Genomic DNA, 18965 nt, shown 5'->3' on the forward strand with positions numbered 1-18965 from the left:
GGTGGGACTGAATAAACGTGCAGCAATTTTAGCAGAGGGCCTGGGGTGCCGGCAGAGAGCGTCTGGTGGTTTCGCTGTTTTAGTTCAGAAGCTAAAGGCAGGAAGCAGGGGAGCACTTTGAAGACAAACAGAAATGTGTATGTTAACGTATCTGGACTTTATTCCTACTTTGGTAAATACGGTCACATTTCTTGATTGATTTGGCAGTTTATGTTGAGAAAGAGCCCCCCCCCCTTGAACTTCTTTGTTCCGGCCTGGCAGTTTGAACTACAATAACACAATCATGCCAAGTGAATTTGACACCTTGAGTGCAACAGGTAACCGTTCCCGCAATTATGGCTACACCGGATAGAGTCACATTTCCTGGTGAATTCTTTCAGCAGATGTGGGCGTGTGTGGGGGGCCGAGGGAGAAATAGTGACTTCTAGACCAATGTCAGAACGTCTTGTAAAAATATCCGTTGGGTTCAGGCGTTTTGCTATGTTATATGTTGGATCTGTGTCCTTTTATTTTCTTAAAAGCCCAGGAGGATTGTACTGACTAGGCAGCCGAAGGACATTGCAAACTGACAGCATCTCTTGATGCATTGAACAGCCCCTGACAGCACAGAAGTCGTAGCTAGAACCTGCAGTGTTGAAATCCAGAGTCCGAATTGGCACCTAGGCTGATTGCAAAATTTGTGGTAGGGTAGGAGCTTTCGTGACTCAAAAGAACTCCCACCCTACCACGAATTTTGTTAGTCTTACAGGTACAACTGGACTCTTGCTCTTTTCTATTGCTACAGGCAGACTAACATGGATACCTGTCTTAATCTGCAAAATTTGTGGCTTGCTTAGGTGGCCTGTGGTTGCATTTCTCATGCTTTACAGTGCTCTGGAATCACCTTGGCAAAATTCGGGAACCTGATCTCCATTGTGAATGGTCAGCGTGCTTCTCTTGAATGTATCTGAGTTTTACATAAACAGGTCATGCTTCCTCTCTTGGCTTTTTGACCCTGCTGTTTGCTTTCTATAACCATGGATTTGTATGTGTGTGTGGTTTACATACATTAGTTGTAGCCTGCCTTTCTGCTAAAGGAGTCCAGTCGGGTTCTGTTTTCCAGCATATATACCTATATTGCTAACTGCTGAGGGTACACTTCACGCATCTGGCAAAGGGGTTTCTTCTGCCACAATAAACCGGGTATTCTTTAAAGTGCAACAAGGTTTCACGCTCACTGCAAAAGCCTAATCTGACTCCTCAGCAGTTCACTGGGCTGGATCTTGCGGGTTTATTACACAAGCAGTAGCATTTCCCTGCCACACAATACACCTTCCCTGGTGCCTTCCAGATCAGGGGAAGGCTGTATGCATGGGGGGAAGTGCTACAGCCAATGAGATGGATTTGTGGGCTGCGACCCCTTGTCACGGCAAGCTTTTCCCAGCCAGTTCTCTGAGAAATGAATGTGTGATTCCCAGATTTGCAGAAAAATCTCCATTCTTGGCTCCCCCCCACCCCCCAACATTTGTATTTTTTAAAATCCCATAGGGGGCCGTGCTCAGGTTCAGATACATGGAGCTAATAATAGCTTGCTGCCGCCTTGCCACTGGTGGAGCTGCCGAAATGTCACAGAATGTTCGGGATAATTTCAGCTGCTCAGCATGCAGGTTTCGGTGCTTGAAAATTGACGCAGTAGTTTGAGTGGAAGGAAAAGCCACTGGGGGCAAGAGAGGTTAGTTACCAATGATGGTAACCAACTAATGAGTTTTGGAGCTTGGGATGACAAAAGAGTCCAGTAGCACCTTTAAGACTACCCAACTTTATTGTAGCATAAGCTTTGAAAACCACAGCTCTCTACATCAGATGCTACTGGACTCTTTACTATGACTATAGACCAGGGCTTTTTTTCAGCGGGAATGCGGTGGAATGGAGTTCCAGCACCTCTTAAAAATGGTCACATGGCCGGTGGCCCCGCCCCCTGATCTCCAGGCAGAGGGGTGTTTAGATTGCCCTCTGCACCGCCCTCCGTGCTGACCCAAAGTGACGTCATTGTGCGGTCTTGAGTTCCACCGCTGAGTTCCACCACTTCTTTTCCCAGAAAAAAAGCCCTGCAATAGACTAACACAGCTAACTCCTCTGGATCTATGACCATAAAAAGCCCAAAGGAGTATAGAAGATGCTGACAAGCTGATCAAATCTTTGCCTTTTGGTGTCCAGTAAACAGGTTTCTATTATTGCACAATATAAAGGGCCTCACAATATTCAGTTCCTAAAAAGGATTCCCCCTTCTTCAGCACTACAGGTCCTTCAGCTTTTCCTGTCCTTATATAACATAAAAAATAAGAGTAAATGTATATGCTTTGGCCCTGACTTACGTGACCATTTAGTTCCACGTTCTCCAAGCCCCTTTGTATATCCAGCAGTCTACAAAGTTTTTTCCCCCTGCCCTAAGAAAAGCCCTGGTAGATCAAACCAAAGGTCCATCTAGTCCGGCATTCTGCGCCCAACCCATTGTCCAAGGGAGCCTGCAAGCCCGTTGCCACTGGTGTTCAGGTACACTGCCTCTGAACATTGCGGTTCCGTTTAGCTGTTGACAAACCTATGAAATTGGCTAGACCCTTTGAACGCCATCAAGGTTGGCAGCTATCCCTACCCCCTCACTTTCTCGATAACTTCAAATATGCCCGTAGGTTGCATCCTTTCCCTTTGGTATATAACACAATACAGTTTCTTTCAGAATGCCAATCTTTGAAACTCTTAGGGAGATAATGTGGGCGAGACATCTGTGTCCATCCGGGGAGATGTGTGCTTCTAGACAATTGGCAATCCCCCCCACCCCCCGCCCCTTCAGTCCTGTTTTGAGGAGGGGGCATAAAAACTAATTGGGAGTTGAGGCTGGAACTCTCCTGATGGCCTTCATTTTTTAAAAAAGTCCTGATTAGAGATATGAAAGCTGAAAATAGAACAGAACGGCTTCTTTGAGCAGACCCCTCCTTTGCTACATGTTGTGCTTTTTGAATTGCTCGAGGGAGGTAGTTTTGTGTTGTCGGATTCAAGGACACATTGCCTGAAAGAGCAGGCCAGCCCATGCGTGGCATTTTTCCCCCCTTCCAAAGGATGCCTTCGCCTGGTTCTGAACGTCTCCGGAGTCTTGGAGGATCTGCTCTCCGGGGAAGTTGACCATGCAGCTCACTCTCAAAGGGGTTCCCCTGGGAACGTTGCTATTATTGCTATTACTCGTGTCCATCTCTGTGCCTGGAAAAGGGATCTTGGCAGGTGGAAAAACCTGGCAGGGACAACCTGAAGTTTCTGCCTTAAGACAATCTGAAACCCAAGAAGCTGTGGGGTTTGCAAGAACATCAGATTGGAGAGGACCAAGGCTGAAGGTCGCTGCCAACGATCCAGAGGGTGACCTCCAAGGAACGAGTCCTCACCTGCAGTTTGCTGAAGAAGAGAAGCCCTGGAGTTCATGGCCCAGATTCAACATCCAGGCTTGGCCCAACGGAGGCCCAGAGGAACCCGTGTGCAGGGTGAAACTGGACAGGGCAGGTAACCGGGCCCCCAACCACCTGGAGGTGGTGGGTCTCCTCACCAGCCACGAGAGCAGCTTCCTGAAGGCACTGAGCAGGTCCACCTGGAGTGACGGAGATCTGGAGGAGTTTGGAATGTGTCCCCCAGACATTCCTCACTCCCTCCTTTCGTCTCTCCAGCACATTGGCGGGTATCTAGCTGACCCAGGGGACAGCCGCTTTCTCCTCCTCCATCTGGAAGAAGGTAGGTGGGAGAGCAAAAGAGGAAGGTGGGTTTTTCCAATCTGAATTATAAAGTTGTCACGATGTTTTCCATTGCAGGATGGAACGGATCTGAATACGCCAGGCAGAATCTTTTTTTGACTTATCACTGCTGCTACTATTTATTTCCCTTCCCATGCTTTTCCTTCCTTCATGTGTCCTGTTTTTACTCTCTGCAAATGGATGCAGTTTTTCTCATCTTGCTTTCTGCCTTTTTCATCAGCTTCCGTACATAATATCTTTCTCTCTGTTTCAACTTGGAACAGATGAGAGCAGTTTCCCCAGGAACAATAGATAAACTTCTGCCCCCTCACTGTTCCCAGGCTACCAGTCGCTGGAAAAGAGGCCAAAGCGCTACATCATGCCACAGCAAGCTTATCAGATGCTCGGTGCTTCTCGGCAGGAGCCTGGGCCTGGCTCACATGTGCAAGATTGTGCCATTTCATAATGTAATGGGAGCGGGGGAGGATTCCAACTTTGAATATTGTTTTGCATATGAAGCTCCCTGCAAATAGAAAACTAGCCGAGCAGGGAACAAGGTTCTACCTCTACATAAGTTTCAAGTGCTGGTTACTGTTTGCAGGGGGCATTCCAATGTGTGATTCTCCCCCTGCAGCTGGAAGTGGTGTGGTCTGTTTGATAAGCTTGGGCCTCTTTTTTTCTTGCACAGGTGGACCCGCCTTCGTCCATTGCAGGGCAGAATTTTTGGGGCCAAATTAGGAGCAAGGAGAGATGGGGTGCTGATCTCTACGCAGCTGGTCACATTATCTAAATCTACTGTACCCCACAGGATTGTAGCAAGAAAAAAATGGGGAGGGGAGAACAGAGCACGCTGCCCTTAGCTTAGACTACTTTCCTACTTTGGGGGGCAGGGGCTCTAACAACTACACTGTAATAATAAATAATAATCCTAACAATAAATAATAATAACTATGTCCTATCTCCAGTGAACCTGCTTTCTTCTACCGCATCAGACCCTCGCCCTGTCTAGCTCAGTCTTGTCTGCTCTGGCGGCAGGCAGTCAAGAGCCTGATCCATTACCTGGAGATAACAGAGATGGAAGCAGAGACCTTCTGCAGGGGCCCCCACTATTAAAAACAGAAGGGCCTGTAGATATTTTGCTCAGAACATTATGAAGAGGTCACACGTCCCCTGGGAATTTTCTTTTGCAGTCGTTTTTGTTGTGATCCTGGAGTCTTGTTAATTTTGAGGCAAGCCTAACTAGGTCCTTTCTGCATTAGGAGACGCCTCTGGTTGCGTCTTTGGGGCAGGGGCAGGGAGGTGCCCCCGTTTCTCCCTCTTTTCTTAGTTATTGGCTGCCCAAATTAAGAACAAGCCATTTGCTCACAAAGGGGAGGGAGAAGAATGAATGATGGGTTCCCCCCTCCACCGCAAACACAGAGCCTCTACTGTATTTCCTATTAGGCAGGAAAGAACTGCCGGAAGAGGTTGAATTTCTGCCTGGTAGGCAGCTGTTAAAAGTACAGGGCCTGGATCTAGAAAAACCACATTCATAGAAGTTATCTATTAAATCCCACATTGGGTTGCCTGCCTCCAGGTGGGATCTGAAGATCAAGAATTACAACTGATTTCCAGATGAAAAGAGGTCAATTCCCTTTGGAGGGTGGACTCTAGCATTATACCACATTGACTTTCACCTGCCCCATCTCCCCACCACCACCTCGTCTCCAGGAATTTCCTAGCTTGAACTTGGCAACCCTATTTAGGGTTGCCAACCTCCAGGTGGTGACTGGAGACCTCCCAGAATTACAACAAATCTCCAGCCTGTAGAGTTCCGTTCCCCTGGAGAGAGTGGCTTCTTTGGAGAGTGAACTCTATAACATTATACCCCACTGAGGTCCCTCTCCTCCCCAAAGCCTGCCCTCCCCAAGCTCCGCTCCTCAAATCTCCAGGAATTTCCCAACTTGGATTTGGCAACCCTAGAAAAGCTGTTTGGTGCTGAGTCCCAGAGAAAAACTGCCAGGTGGTGGGGACAGGATGTAGCAGGATGGATCCCGATTCTGACTCCAGACAGGGAAGCTCCATGACAGTCGATTTAGACAGAATGTGGGATTGTGGGGCGGGGGGGTGCTGTGATTTTCTAGAACGTTATGGCAGTGCTGGTCAAATGAGCTGGGGAGAGGGCTGCATCTGGGAGATGTACCTGAAAGGGGGGAGAGATATTCCTGAGAGGGAAAGATACAACCCTAAGGCAGTTAGAACTCCCTCCCAGCCCAAACTCTGATGTGTTGAACGGCCACCCAGGCAGGAGACAGCCACTGGCTCACGGCAGGTTTACAGTCTCCCCAGTACACCCATGAGACCAGCCCGATTTGGGAAGGGGGAGGCCAGGAACAGTGACGGATCTCCAGTGCATAGTTTCTTTTTGGAAGGGGGAGTGAAAAATGTCCTGTTTTCTTCCCACCTTCTGGTTACAGTATTGGGTTGTGCACATGTGAGTGCCCAAGAGAATCTGGAACCTGTCAGTGGGGTGAGGGGGACACAACATAGGAAAAAGTTAGAAGAAGGGCAACTTCAAAAAGTTTGGAGTAGGGAGAGACATGAGAGCTACTGAATTCAGAACAATGGTACAGCAACGGAGCAAGATTCAGGTCCAATAGCACCTTAAAGATCAACTAGATTCCAGAGTATGCGCTTTTGAGAGTTGGAGCCCCCATCAGTAGATGTCTCTATATACTCAACTCTCACTCGTGCATTTCTTCAGCTTGGGACCTGTGCCTTTAAGAGGCTGAAATTGAACACCTGAGAATCCCGGCACTACCCATGAAGGGGAAGGAAAGTTCTACCTACCAGATTTCTGCCTGTTGGACTATAGGAGGCCTCCAAGAATATTTCAAACCAAGACAGTAGCACTATATATATGCTGTAAAGATTTCTGTGAATGAGTAAGTCAAAAACAGTTGTTCTGGTTCATGATTTTACTTAACTATAAATAAATTTTGGAATTAAGATAGGCCTCTATAGACCATGCCAGAGTCTGCCGTAATGCTTCTCTTATGAAATTGTTGTAACATTTACACCATCCCTGAGGTCACATTGTTATCCCTGTATTATAATGTTTACATATTAAAATTTCACCTGCCGTGAGCCAGTTGCTACATATTTAGCATTCCCCTGAGCAACTTGAAGGAAATTTGGAATAAAAATGTGTGTGTTATATGACATCAAGTTGCCTCCAACCCATGGTGACCCTAAGAATGAAAGACCTCCAAAACGTCCTATCATTAACAGACTTGCTGAGATCTTGCAAACTGGAGGACGTGGCTTCCCTTATTGAGTCAAGCCATCTTGTCTGGGGTCTTCCTCTTTTCCTACTGCCTTCCATTTTTCCTAGCATTATTGACTTTTCCACAGAATCTTGTCTTCTCATGATGTGACCAAAGTAGGATAGCCTCAGTTTTGTCATTTTAGCTTCTAGGGAGAATTCCGGCTTGATTTGATCTAATACCCACTTACTTGTCTTTCTGGCTGTCCACGGTATCTGCAAAACTCTCCTCCAGCACCACATTTCAAAAGAATCAATTTTCTTCCTGTCAGCTTTCTTCACCGTCCAGCCTTCACATCCGTACATATATCCTAGATATAATGTGTGATTTTGCTGCATTTTGAGTGGAATATACATTGTTACACATTATTGTTAATTATTATTTCTGAAGATATCTCAATCCATTCAGTCTCGTTGGTGGTATTTTTAATTATGAGGCATTTAAAATATTCTGTTCTTAATGATATTGTCTGCCCTTTGGAATGATACCTTGCCCTGGCACAAAGACCTGGGCTTGACACGTGGTTCCTTTTCACCTGCTCTTCCCCCAGTGCAGTGGAAGGATGAAACGAAGCTGAGGTTTCAGTTGACTTTTCCAGAGGAAGTGGAGCCTTCCATCGGCCCGCTTCAGCATGCCTTACTTGTCTTTTACCATGGGAGAAAGGAAGGGGCATCCACTAGCCCCAGGAAGAAGTACCTTGTGGGAGGGGAAGGCCTCCATCAAAAGCAGGTAAGCTTGGAAAACCGGTTCTGTGCATCTCACGGAAGGCATTGGTGAAACCCATGGTTATTTGCCATGACAGGTCAATGGACCTTCCATGAACAGAGGAAGTCTACCTGCGAACACTACATTCATGGCCTAACTTTGGGGCTTCCCAAAAACATCTAGGAAATTAGATTTGCTATCATCTAGCAAGGATGGTCTTACCTTCCCAAAGGGTTGCCAGTCTCCCGGTGGAGCCTGGAGATCTCCCAGAAATGGCAACCGATCTCAGTGTCAGTTCTGCTGGAGAAAATAGCGGACTTGGAGGATGGACTGTGAGTGATTCTGCATACGTTGGATAATGCACTTCCAATCCTCTTTATAGATCATTTGGAATGGATTTTTTTGTGTGAGGAACAAAAAATCCACCTCAAACAATTGATAAAGTGCATTATCCAACATGTGCGGAATCAGCCTGTATGGCATTATGTCCCACCAAGGTCCCTCCAACCTCTTCTTCCCCATAAATTCTGGGCTTCTAGGATTAATTAGCAGTTTCTACCAGTTTCCCCTTTCCACTGCTCACCTCTCTCATGTAATATAACTTATAGTTAAATACACTTTGTTATAAATTATCTATTTTAATTACTATTGTTCAAGATATCTAACTTCATTCAGTCATAGGGTTTACCAACTCTGGATTGGGAAATTCCTGGAGATTTGAGGGTGGAGCCTGGGGAGGGCAGGGTTTGGGGAAAGGAGGGTGACCGCAGCAGGGTATAATTAATGCCATACAGTCTACCCTCCAAAGCAGCCATTTTTCTCCAGGGGAACCAATCGCTGTGGTCTGGAGATCAGCTGTAATCCTAGGAGATCTTCTCAGGGTCCCCTTCAGGAGAAGCATTTGGTGACTGTGACTGTGACTGTCACAGTGACTGTGATGGGCAAGTTTCATTTTGCCATTGGAAAATTTAGCCTGGATCCAGCCCGTTCTCTTATGATTGGGTGCTTTTGTGCTTAAAAGCTGCCATGAGAAATCCATCTGTGGAAGCTTTTGCTGTCATGGTGGTAAAGAAACAGGGAACAACTTCACCTGCTGAATTTCTGCATGTTGTGCTGCTTTTAAAGGCACAGGAAAAGATGGGGTGGAGGGAGGTGAAAATGCTTCTGCTTTAGTTCTTGATTTTTACATTTTTCTCTTCTCACCCTCTTTTCCAGATTATCTGCCTCTCTGGAATAACACGGTATCTCGTCCTCAAGGGCTCGCTGATGTCAGGAAGAAGTATTCCTGGCCAGCTCAGCTTCCAAGTCTCCTTGGCCATCAGACATCACAGCAACAGGGGTATGCTGTGGAGGGGGATTCCACATGAGTTCCCCAAATGACCCCCACTGCCTAAGCACCTCTAACTTGGTCTTGCACAGAAGTGCCTTTGGAGCCCCTCTCTTTTCTGGCAGGGCTCCTGCACTTGAGCATTGGCTTGGCAGGTGGAAATTCAAAAGAGAAAGCTTCCCCCTCTTGCTTTATTTTTGTACTGGGAAAAGGAGCATTGTTGAATTTCTGCCTGCCATAAGAGCAGGAAAAAAAGCAATGTCTCTCTATCAATTATGATTTTAGGCCACCTCCCTCCAAGGAGCTCATATGCTGTACTTACTTCTCTCATCTTCCATTTAATCATAACAACCCTGTGAAGTAGGTTAGGCAGAAAGTGGCTGGCCCAAGTTCACCCAGTCAGCTTCCAAGGCAGAGCGGGGACTTGAACTCGGGTCTCCCAGATCCCCATTTGAGCTCCTGATGTTGTTGTTTTTTAAACTCTTTGCTAGGTTCTCATTATTATTCTCTGTAATGATAGGCAGAACATTGATCAAAACTTTATTTATGCATGCATGCATGCATGCCTTTCTTGCTGAGATTCAAGGTGGATTACCCTGTTGAAGTTAATATGGTCAACGCAGCTAGAATATTCAGCGAACAAATACAATAAGAGTATAGAATGCAGAAATTTGAACACAAGCATAGATCCGAATACAGAGATGAAAAACATTGTTGAAACAAAGCATAATTAATTCACCATGACATATTTAATTATGTGGATGCTACTCAGTAGGAGCATATCTCCATCAACAGACAGTACCATAGCTCCACAGCTAGGAATGATTTCTCCTACAGGTTTTATGTAGAGGTTGAATAACATGGGGGATAAGATTGCACCTTTTGGATCCCCAAAAGATAATTCCTACACAGAAGACAGCTGGTCACCAACAGCAACCTTTTGAGTCCATTCTTTGAGGACCAGTTTAAACCAGTCCAAGGCACATCCCCTGTTTCCTACTTCTGCCTCCAAATGCCTCAACAGGATGGCATGATCTACACCATTTAAGGCTCCAGATAGATCCAGAAGCAACAACTAAGAAGCATGTCCTTGGTCTATATTCAGATGAGGGTCATCTGCTAAAGCCACCAGAGATGTCTCTGTGCCGTAGCCCAGCCTAAAATCAGACTGAAGGAGGTCCAGAGCACAAGCGCTGTTCAAGCAGCCCTGGAGCTGGTCTGCTGCTGCTGCTCTCTCAATTACTCTGCCCAGAAAGGACAGATTAGAGAATGGGTCACCATAACTGGCCACATCACTTTTGTCTAGGGATGGTTTTTTAAGTATGGGCAGATGTCCACCTCATTGAGTGGGCGACGGAAGGTGCCCTAAATTTTGTGTTATGTGCCGTCAAGTCACTTCCAACCTATGGCGACCCTATGAATGAAAGACCTCCCAAACATCCTATCATTAACAGACATGCTCAGACCCTGCAAACTGGAGGACGTGGCTTCTTTGATTGAGTCAAGCCCTCTCGTTTTGGGTCTTCCTCTTTTCCTACCGCCTTCCACTTTTCCCAGCATTACTGACTTTTCCAGAGAATCTTGTTTTCCATGATGTGACCAAAGTATGATAGCCTTAGTCTTGTCGTTTTAGCTTCTAAGGAGAATTCAGGCTTGATGTATTGTCGAAGGCTTTCACGGCCGGAGAACGATGGTTGTTGTGGGTTTTCCGGGCTGTATTGCCGTGGTCTTGGCATTGTAGTTCCTGACGTTCCCCCTCACCTCTGCAGGAGTATACCGTATACCCTGCAGCTGTGGACAAGTTTACATCGGGATCACAAAGCGTAGCATCCAGACAAGAATAAAAGAACATGAAAGACACTGCAGACTTGGACAACCTGAAAAATCAGCAGTGGCTGAACATAGCCTAACTTAAACAGGGCACAGTATCTTATTCCAGGACACCAAAATACTGGACAACACTTCCAACTACTTTGTCAGACTGCACAGGGAAGCCATTGAAATTCACAAGCATAAGCAAAACTTCAACAGGAAAGAAGAAACCTTAAGAATGAACAGAGCATGGTTTCCAGTTCTGAAAAACACCAGTCTAACAAAACATTCTATCCCCGACAATAGCCCTGCAGAGAAGATTAGCACATCAAGTACCAATCCATATGCAAAAGAACCTCCTCAGGATACAGTGAAGCCTCCCGCCATTAGCATTCCACACCCTGGGAAACTCTTACAGGATGACTCAGCTCAACCCCACCCCTCCTGAGTAGATACAAATGACCTACATCTTTTCCACACTGTGACACTGAGAGATCTCTGTCTTTTGGTGCTACACCTCTGAAGATGCCAGCCACAGCTGCTGGCGAAACGTCAGGAACTACAACGCCAAGACCACGGCTATACAGCCCGGAAAACCCACAACAACCATCAATTCAGGCTTGATTTGATCTAGTACCCACATTTATCTTTTTGGCCATCCATGGTATCCACAAAACTCTCCTCCAGCACCACATTTCAACTGAATCAATTTTCTTCCTGTCAGTTTTCTTCATTGTCTAACTTTCACATCCATACATTGTAATGGGGAATATCATAGTTTGGATTATCTTGATCTTGATCCCCAGAGAGACATCTTTAAGGATCTTTCCTAGCTCCCTCGCAGCTGCTCTTCCAAGTCTCAATCTTCTTCTGATTTCTTCATTGCAGTCTCCCTTTTGATTGATGATTGAGCCAAGGAATAGAAAAACTTGGACAATTTCAATTTCCTCATTGTCAACTTTAAAATTGTGTAATTCCTCAGTAGTCATTACTTTTGTCTCCTTAATGTTCAGCTGTAATCCTGTTTTGGTGCTTTCTCCTTTAACCTTCATCAGTAGTTGTTTCAAGTCTTCACTATTTTCTGCTAGTAATGTGGTGCCCTGAGTTAATGACTGATTTATGCAGGGCTTTTTTTCAGCTGGAACGCGGTGGAACGGAGTTCCAGCACCTCTTGAAAATGGTCACATGGCCGGTGGCCCCGCCCCCTGATCTCCAGACAGAGGGGAGTTTAGATCGCCAACACGCCATGGCGCGGAGGGCAATCTAAACTCCCCTCTGTCTGGAGATCAGGGGGCGGGGCCACCGGCCATGTGACCATTTTCGCCGAGGACAATTTAAACTTTAACCCCCCCCTTGTTCCAGCTGACCCAAAGTGACATCATTGTGCGGTCCTGAGTTCCACCACTGAGTTCCACAACCTCTTTTCCCAGAAGAAAAGCCCTGGATTTATGGGAGACATCAAGGGCTCATTTATGTGGTTTTTATAAGATTTTAGCAGCCAGGACGGACAAGGGTCTAGTGCACAAGTACGATGCAAGAATCCTGTGAGTATCTCTCATTGTAACGGGGTCAAAACGGTTCATAAAAGTTACATAGAAAAAAGAGGATTCCAACATACAAAAGAAAGAATCGCTATTTTCATTTATAAAACTTCAGTTCCTTTAATTAATAAATTACAAAAGGGCAAGTTTTTAATAGTTTACTTATAGGCCATTATTCTATCTCCCCCTTAGTACTTAAAATCCAACTAAACTGATTCCAATGTTATATAAAGTGCAACCAAACTTTCGTCCAGAGTTTTTGCAACCCCATAGATTTTTAAGTTGTAATTTTATTAATTTTCATAACAAACCCAACCTTTTCCGACCACTGTTGTTTGGGTGAGATAGTTCACTGACTGTAGAACTGTGCTAATGTCGTCATGGCAGCAATAATGAAATGCTTTGCCAAAATAACATTAAAAAAATTAAGAGGGGCTTCACTCAATAAATAGAACAGGAGGTTTTAAGAGAACTGTAGAGAACAAGATATTTTCAAAAGTTTACACCTGAATATCTTGTTGATGTCTAAGCTGCAACTGGATTCAAATCCTGCTGTTCCACAGCAGTCCAACATGGCTACCCACCTAAAACTATACGCAATAAATAGATAACTGGAGTTGGTTGCAATAACAGTCTATAATCTTTTCTATTTCTTTATGGTCCATGTTCCAATAACACAACTTATTCTCATTCCCACCACAAATGAAACAGATTTCTTCTTATTTCTCTACACTTCCAACACATCTTGGAATCTCCTCAGATTTTGGCTCATCTAACCGGAGTAAAGTACCACTGAAAGTACTTCTTAAAACAATTTTCTCTTATTCCCACAGGGGTCAGAGAGATATTTGAAATACCTCTAAGTTATTTTCCCTGCTTTGATTGGGAAAAAAGTGCTTGGTTAATCAGGCAGGTTTTTTAATTGTATTTTTTTAGTGTAAGTATTTATTAAATAAATAAATGCATCTGATCTAGAGAATTGGTGTAGGGACCTGTGTGTTAGACTACAACTGGGGAATTCTGGGTTTGAATACCCATTTCATTTGATGGTTATTTTGGACTGGTCACACAGTCGCTGTCTAAGCTACCTCACTGAGTTTTAAAATGAAAAAAAAGGGAGAGGACAAGATATTCTGCCTTCTCTTGCTTGGGGGCATGGATGGGATTAAAATTTAAGAAATAATCTAGGAAGAGGCTAGTCATTCTTTATTTGAGACACGGGAGAATTCCTGTATTTTGTTTCTTTTTTTTTCAATTAGCATTTTGATTACAGCAAAATCAACAAATAATTACTTAAAACACACCTCCACCCGATAATTAAGAAGAATTAATATATTAGTTAATATATAGCAATCAATGTTCATTAATCCTAAACCCCTTCAGCTAGTTAAGAATCCTCTCGCAATAAAAATTAATTCCAAATTGTGAATGGAAAATCAGTCTGTTAAAATGTAACAGATTATCGTTGCAAATATGATGGCCATGTACCAACTGAAATAGTTAGTTAGTTAGTTAGTTAGTTAGTTAGTTAGTTAGTTAGTTAGTTAGTTAGTTAGTTAGTTAGTTAGTTTGTTTGTTTGTTTGTTTGTTTGTTTGTTTATCGGACTTCTATTCCGCTCTTCCTGCAAACGGGCTCAGGGCAGATAATAGAAAGTGTCTGTTTTTCTTTAAAAGTATTGCGTTTCTCTCCTATGCAAATACATGCAGATTTAGGCCATTTTCACACGTCTTTAAAATAGTGTGATACTCACAGAAGGCTGTTGGCCTCCTTGCATGATTTTTGACACCATCTGTTTACAAATCAGAGGCAGGCAGCCACAAGCGAAGCCGGCAACCTTCCATGAGTATTGCGCTATTTTAAAGACGTGTGAAAACGGCCCTTAGTCCAATTAATTGGCTCGGATTTCTTTTAGCAGGGGTGACAGACCTAATATTCTTAACAATAAAACTTCAGGAGGAGTTGAGGATAAAGGGGCAGGGGAGACAAACTTTCTTGGCTGTTTTTCCATTAATGGTTTCCTTCTCTACCACTCCGTCCCCAGATGTGGCCCTTTCGCCCCAGGAAGCCCAGGATCTACTTTTTGGTTTTGATGAAAAATGTTTCACTCGTATGACCCCATCTGTGCTACTAGTGGCCAACCAGAGGCCTGATGATGTCACTGCTGCTGCTGTACCCTCTTCCTTCCTTGCTGCCAAAGGTGTGGTGGACACAGCCCCATATCTAGAGCCCAGGTGAGTGGTGCTCTCCTTAGACGTGCCTAATGTAGCTAGGCCATGCAGCTCTGTCCCTCTACACGTTACTAAGTACCTAGGGATGCTTAAGTGAACCTCATTTCACGTGTCCCCACTCCAACTTTCCATGCACTCACTTGCACGGTCACATTTCAGTTTGCTCTGTGTGAATTCATTCACACGTTTGTTATCAACTGCTAAAGGTATCCCAGTTTCCCCCACATCCATTCATTGAAATGCAGATCCTGATGCTTTCTCAAACCTTAAAGAAATGCAAATTGGCAATTCAGAGGAGCCTACAGTACTTGTTCTCACAGCAGAAACAGAGCTGAATTGAGGATTTGCCCTTCAGAATCATTTGCAGATGCAGTCACACAAAGGGAGCTTCCATGAAAACGGAATTCATGTGTGCAGAGCCAGAACAGCCTGCACGTGAATTGAGGACTATACATACAATCCTACATTTGGGTGTCCCTAGGTACTTAGTAATGTGTAGAGAGACTCTGAGACTCCTGCCATAGAACTACTTCTTTGCAATCCTAGGATCTGTCAGCTGAAAATCAGTTGTAATTTATGGAGATCTCTTCAGGGTCCCTTTATCTCCCAGAAGCAGTGTACTGTAGTGATCAGTGACTGTGGTGGGCAAGTTTCATTCTGTCATTGAGACATTTAGTCTAGTTCCAACCCTTTTTCTTAGAGTGGAAATACATGTTATGAAGTGCCTAGGGATGCTCACGTGCACTTCATTGCATGTGTTTCCCATCCAACTTCCCATGTGCTCACTTTCACAGTCACACTTCCATTTGCTCCATGTGAGTGCATTCACACCTGCGATATAAGTTCCTCCTCAACTGCTGAAAGTATCCCATTTATTGTGAGGCGCCAGTGTTTTCCATTTTTCCCTTCCGATAACAATATGGTTTGAAACTGATGCCAACTGTTGCATTACATTTCTATAAAGAAAAAGTTCTGGCTATGCCTTTCTTTGCTACCCCTGTAGTTATTTTTGACAAGGAAATTCTCTGTTTACAACTGCCAAATTCCCAGTTTCCTCCACCTCCAACATCCATTCATTGAAATGCAGATCTTGTCACTTTTTCACACCTTGCCAACTGACAAATCAAAGGAGCCTACAGTACTTGTTCTTGGCAGTGAAAACAGATGAATTGCCCTCTCGACTCACTTGCAATCACACAAAGAGAGCTCCTGTGAAAGCAGAACGCACGTGCAAGTGGCAGGCTTCATGTGAGTTGGCAAGCTTCATGTGAGTTGAGGACAACACATAAAATCTTTCACTTGAGCATCCCCAGGTACTTAGTATCATGTATTTCCACCCTTATTTTTGGGTGCTCCTGTGCCCCTTCCTAAAACCTGCCCTCCCCAGTCTCTGCCTCCAAATATCCAGAAACTTCTTAAACCAGAGCTGACAGCCCTACTTCAGCATAAAAGCCTAACAAGTTTTTATTCTATTGTTTGTGACTTTATCGGAATGATGAGGTGGGTCACATCCTTGGTGTCAAACCCACTTCATCTCTTCTGTTCAGCTTGACAGGTGAACAAACACCCTGTCCTGACATCTTTAAAACTAGATCACTTGCAAACAATGTTTAATTTTTTAAAAAATCATCAGATCTTAGGACCTGATTTCCAAAAGTGAGGAGGGCCAGGAACCAATCCATCTTGGAAGTAAGTCACAAACGTTCTGAATTAGGAACTACCCCTTTGCCTAGCGCTAGATGTATGGGGGCTGGTTCTTTTTACTTGAAGGGGAGGACACTGCTAGAGTTGCCAATCACTTGGCTGGGCTTAGAGATCTCCTGGAATTACAGCTGATCTCCAGTCTACAGAGGGCTGCTGTAGCGTAGGGGTTAAGTAGTTGAGCTGGGAATCAGCAGTCTGTTGGTTTGACTCCCATGACTGCCATGAGCTCAGCAGGTGGCCTTGGGTGAGCCACGCCTCTCCCAGACTTTGTTCACCGCTCTTTGGAGGGTACTAATATGTCTAGGACAGTATATTAGCACACTACTACTACTACTACTACTACTACTACTACTACTACTACTACTACTACTACTACTACTACTAGAGATCTCTTCCCCTAGAGAAAATGGTTACTTTGAAGGGTAGACTTTCTGGTATTATAACCCAACTAAGATCCCTCCTGTCCCCAAAAAACATCTTCCAAGTTGAGAAATTCCTGAAGATTCCTGAAGAGAGGGAAGGCTTTGGGGGAAGGAGGGATCTCCCCACTACAGTTGCCAGGCCCCCTTAACTTCCTGGCAGGGGGATGCACGCTCCCGCAAGCGGGATGACATCACTTCCGGGAAGTGACATAATCACATGGCGCCCCCCCAGAGCACGCCCACGCTCCACAGGGGCTTGGATCACGGCCACTGTGGAGGGCCCTCTACAGTGGCTCAAAATGGGCCCGATCCGTGCCAAAACGGGCTCGTTTCGGGCCCCTTTTAGTGCAGATCGGGCCCCTTTTGAGCTCCTGCAGAGCGCAGGAGCACTCCTGCCCTCCACAGTGACCCAAAACAGGCCTGATCCATGTCAAAGTAGGCCCAAAATGAGCCCATTTTGGCATGGATCGGGCCCGTTTTGGGCAGCTGTGGAGGGCAGGAGCGCCCCTGCCCTCCGCAGCACTGAAAACTGCCCTGTTTGGGCATGGATCAGGCCAGCTTTGAGCCACTGTGGAGTGCAGGAGCGCTCCCGCGCTCCACAGCGATCCTAATCCGGGCCAAACTGGGCCGATCCAGGCGGCCGCTGTGCACAGGAGTGTGCAGTGCCCCCCTCCAGCCAGGTAAGTGGGGTTGGGGTGTGAGGGGTGGAGGCGGAGGCGGGGGTGGGGGATCCCCCGCCCCCACAGGGGTTATGGTATCCCTACTCCCCACAATGCCTTAGAGTCTATCCTCCAACGCTGCCATTTTGTCCAAGGAAACTGGAGATCAGTTGTAACTCTGGGAGATCTCCAGGCCCCACCTGGAGGCTGGCAACCCTAGATGTTCTGCATGTATGCACAGAGACAAGAAAGAACATTCCATAAGAACAAGGCACACATCATGGACACGAACCTTTCATGATTTTGTTTTCTGTCTCTGCAGCAGCTTGCCGGCCTCTGGCATAGCCAAAGCACCTCCTGCCAACACCACAACCAGCCACAGGAATATCTCGGCACCGGCACCCATGAGCACCGGGCAGTTCTTAGAGGCCCTCTCTCAGTTTGTCAATCAAGTGTTGAGGCCCTTTGGCAAGCCGCCTCCCACTTCCAGGGCACGCCTCCAGTTGGACTTCGACACAGTGGAGGCCCTCCCACACTGGCCACTCAACCTGTCAGAGAAGGTGGCCTTGGAGTGGCTGGTCCAGTCAGAGGATCACTTGGTGGTGCTCTTCCCCGAGGACAGCCAGGCCTTGATGGAGCAAGAGCTGGGCCAGCAGTACCTGGAGGGCAAGTTGTTACGACAAATGCTGGAGAAACTGAGCTCCGTGATCCAGGAACTGAAGGATATCCCATCCTTCCAAGCGAACATTGGCCTCTTCCATAACCTTCTTGCGTTCTGCTACTACCCTTCTGGCTCCATGCCAGGGCTGGCTGGTGGTGACTCCAGAGCAACTGACCAGCAGGAAGAAACAAGTAGCCTGAGAAAACTCCACAGCCTGTTGCTGCTGAAAGCTCTGCAGGCTGTGCGGGGTCACTGGCGGGAGTCGAAGAAGGCACCCCGGGCAAATCGCAGCACCCAGCAGCAGGAGAATTACTGTAGGCTGCGAGAGCTCCGGATTGATCTTGTCTCCATGGGCTACATCATCTTTCCTGAGTGGTACCATGCCAACAACTGTGTTGGGCCTTGCAGAAGTCCACTGTCCACCCGCATCCCCGACTACTACAGCCATACTCTTTTCCTGCTGCGCATGCACGAACAGGGCTTCCCGCTTCAGCGCGCCCCTTGCTGTGTCCCTGTGAAATACTCCCAAAGTGTCATTTTAACCTTTACCAATGACCAAGGGCTGAAAGTTAAGAGGTACCCCCGATATGGTGGCCGAGGCATGTGGCTGCAGGTAAAAAAGGGACCCAAAATAGTCCTCCCTGGCTTTCCAGGGAAGCGTGCCTCGCTCAAGGCCGCTGGTCTAGGCTGTGGCCGTTTCCACATGTCCTTAAAGGGACAGCCCACTCACCGAACGCTACCAGCTTTCCCCCTTCACTCCACACGTCTCCAATTTCAAAACGGTTGCAGGCTATTTGGCTTCCGTTTTGTCGGCGCCTTTTCAGGGACGGCAGGAAAGTGCGTTCTCA

The 18965-nt window shown here is 46.1% G+C and overlaps 1 protein-coding gene across 1 annotated transcript; it reads left to right on the forward strand.

The window, feature by feature from the left end:
* Positions 1-3161: 3161 nt before the first annotated feature.
* AMH (anti-Mullerian hormone) lies at positions 3162-18734 on the forward strand. The gene is given in 6 exon segments (XM_054979664.1): positions 3162-3753; positions 7608-7786; positions 8978-9101; positions 14485-14674; positions 17779-18697; positions 18699-18734. Coding segments are annotated over 6 exon segments (2040 nt in total).
* Positions 18735-18965: the final 231 nt, after the last annotated feature.

Source organism: Eublepharis macularius, chromosome 5, assembly GCF_028583425.1.
Source record: "Eublepharis macularius isolate TG4126 chromosome 5, MPM_Emac_v1.0, whole genome shotgun sequence".
NCBI classification, from domain to species: Eukaryota; Metazoa; Chordata; class Lepidosauria; order Squamata; family Eublepharidae; genus Eublepharis; species Eublepharis macularius.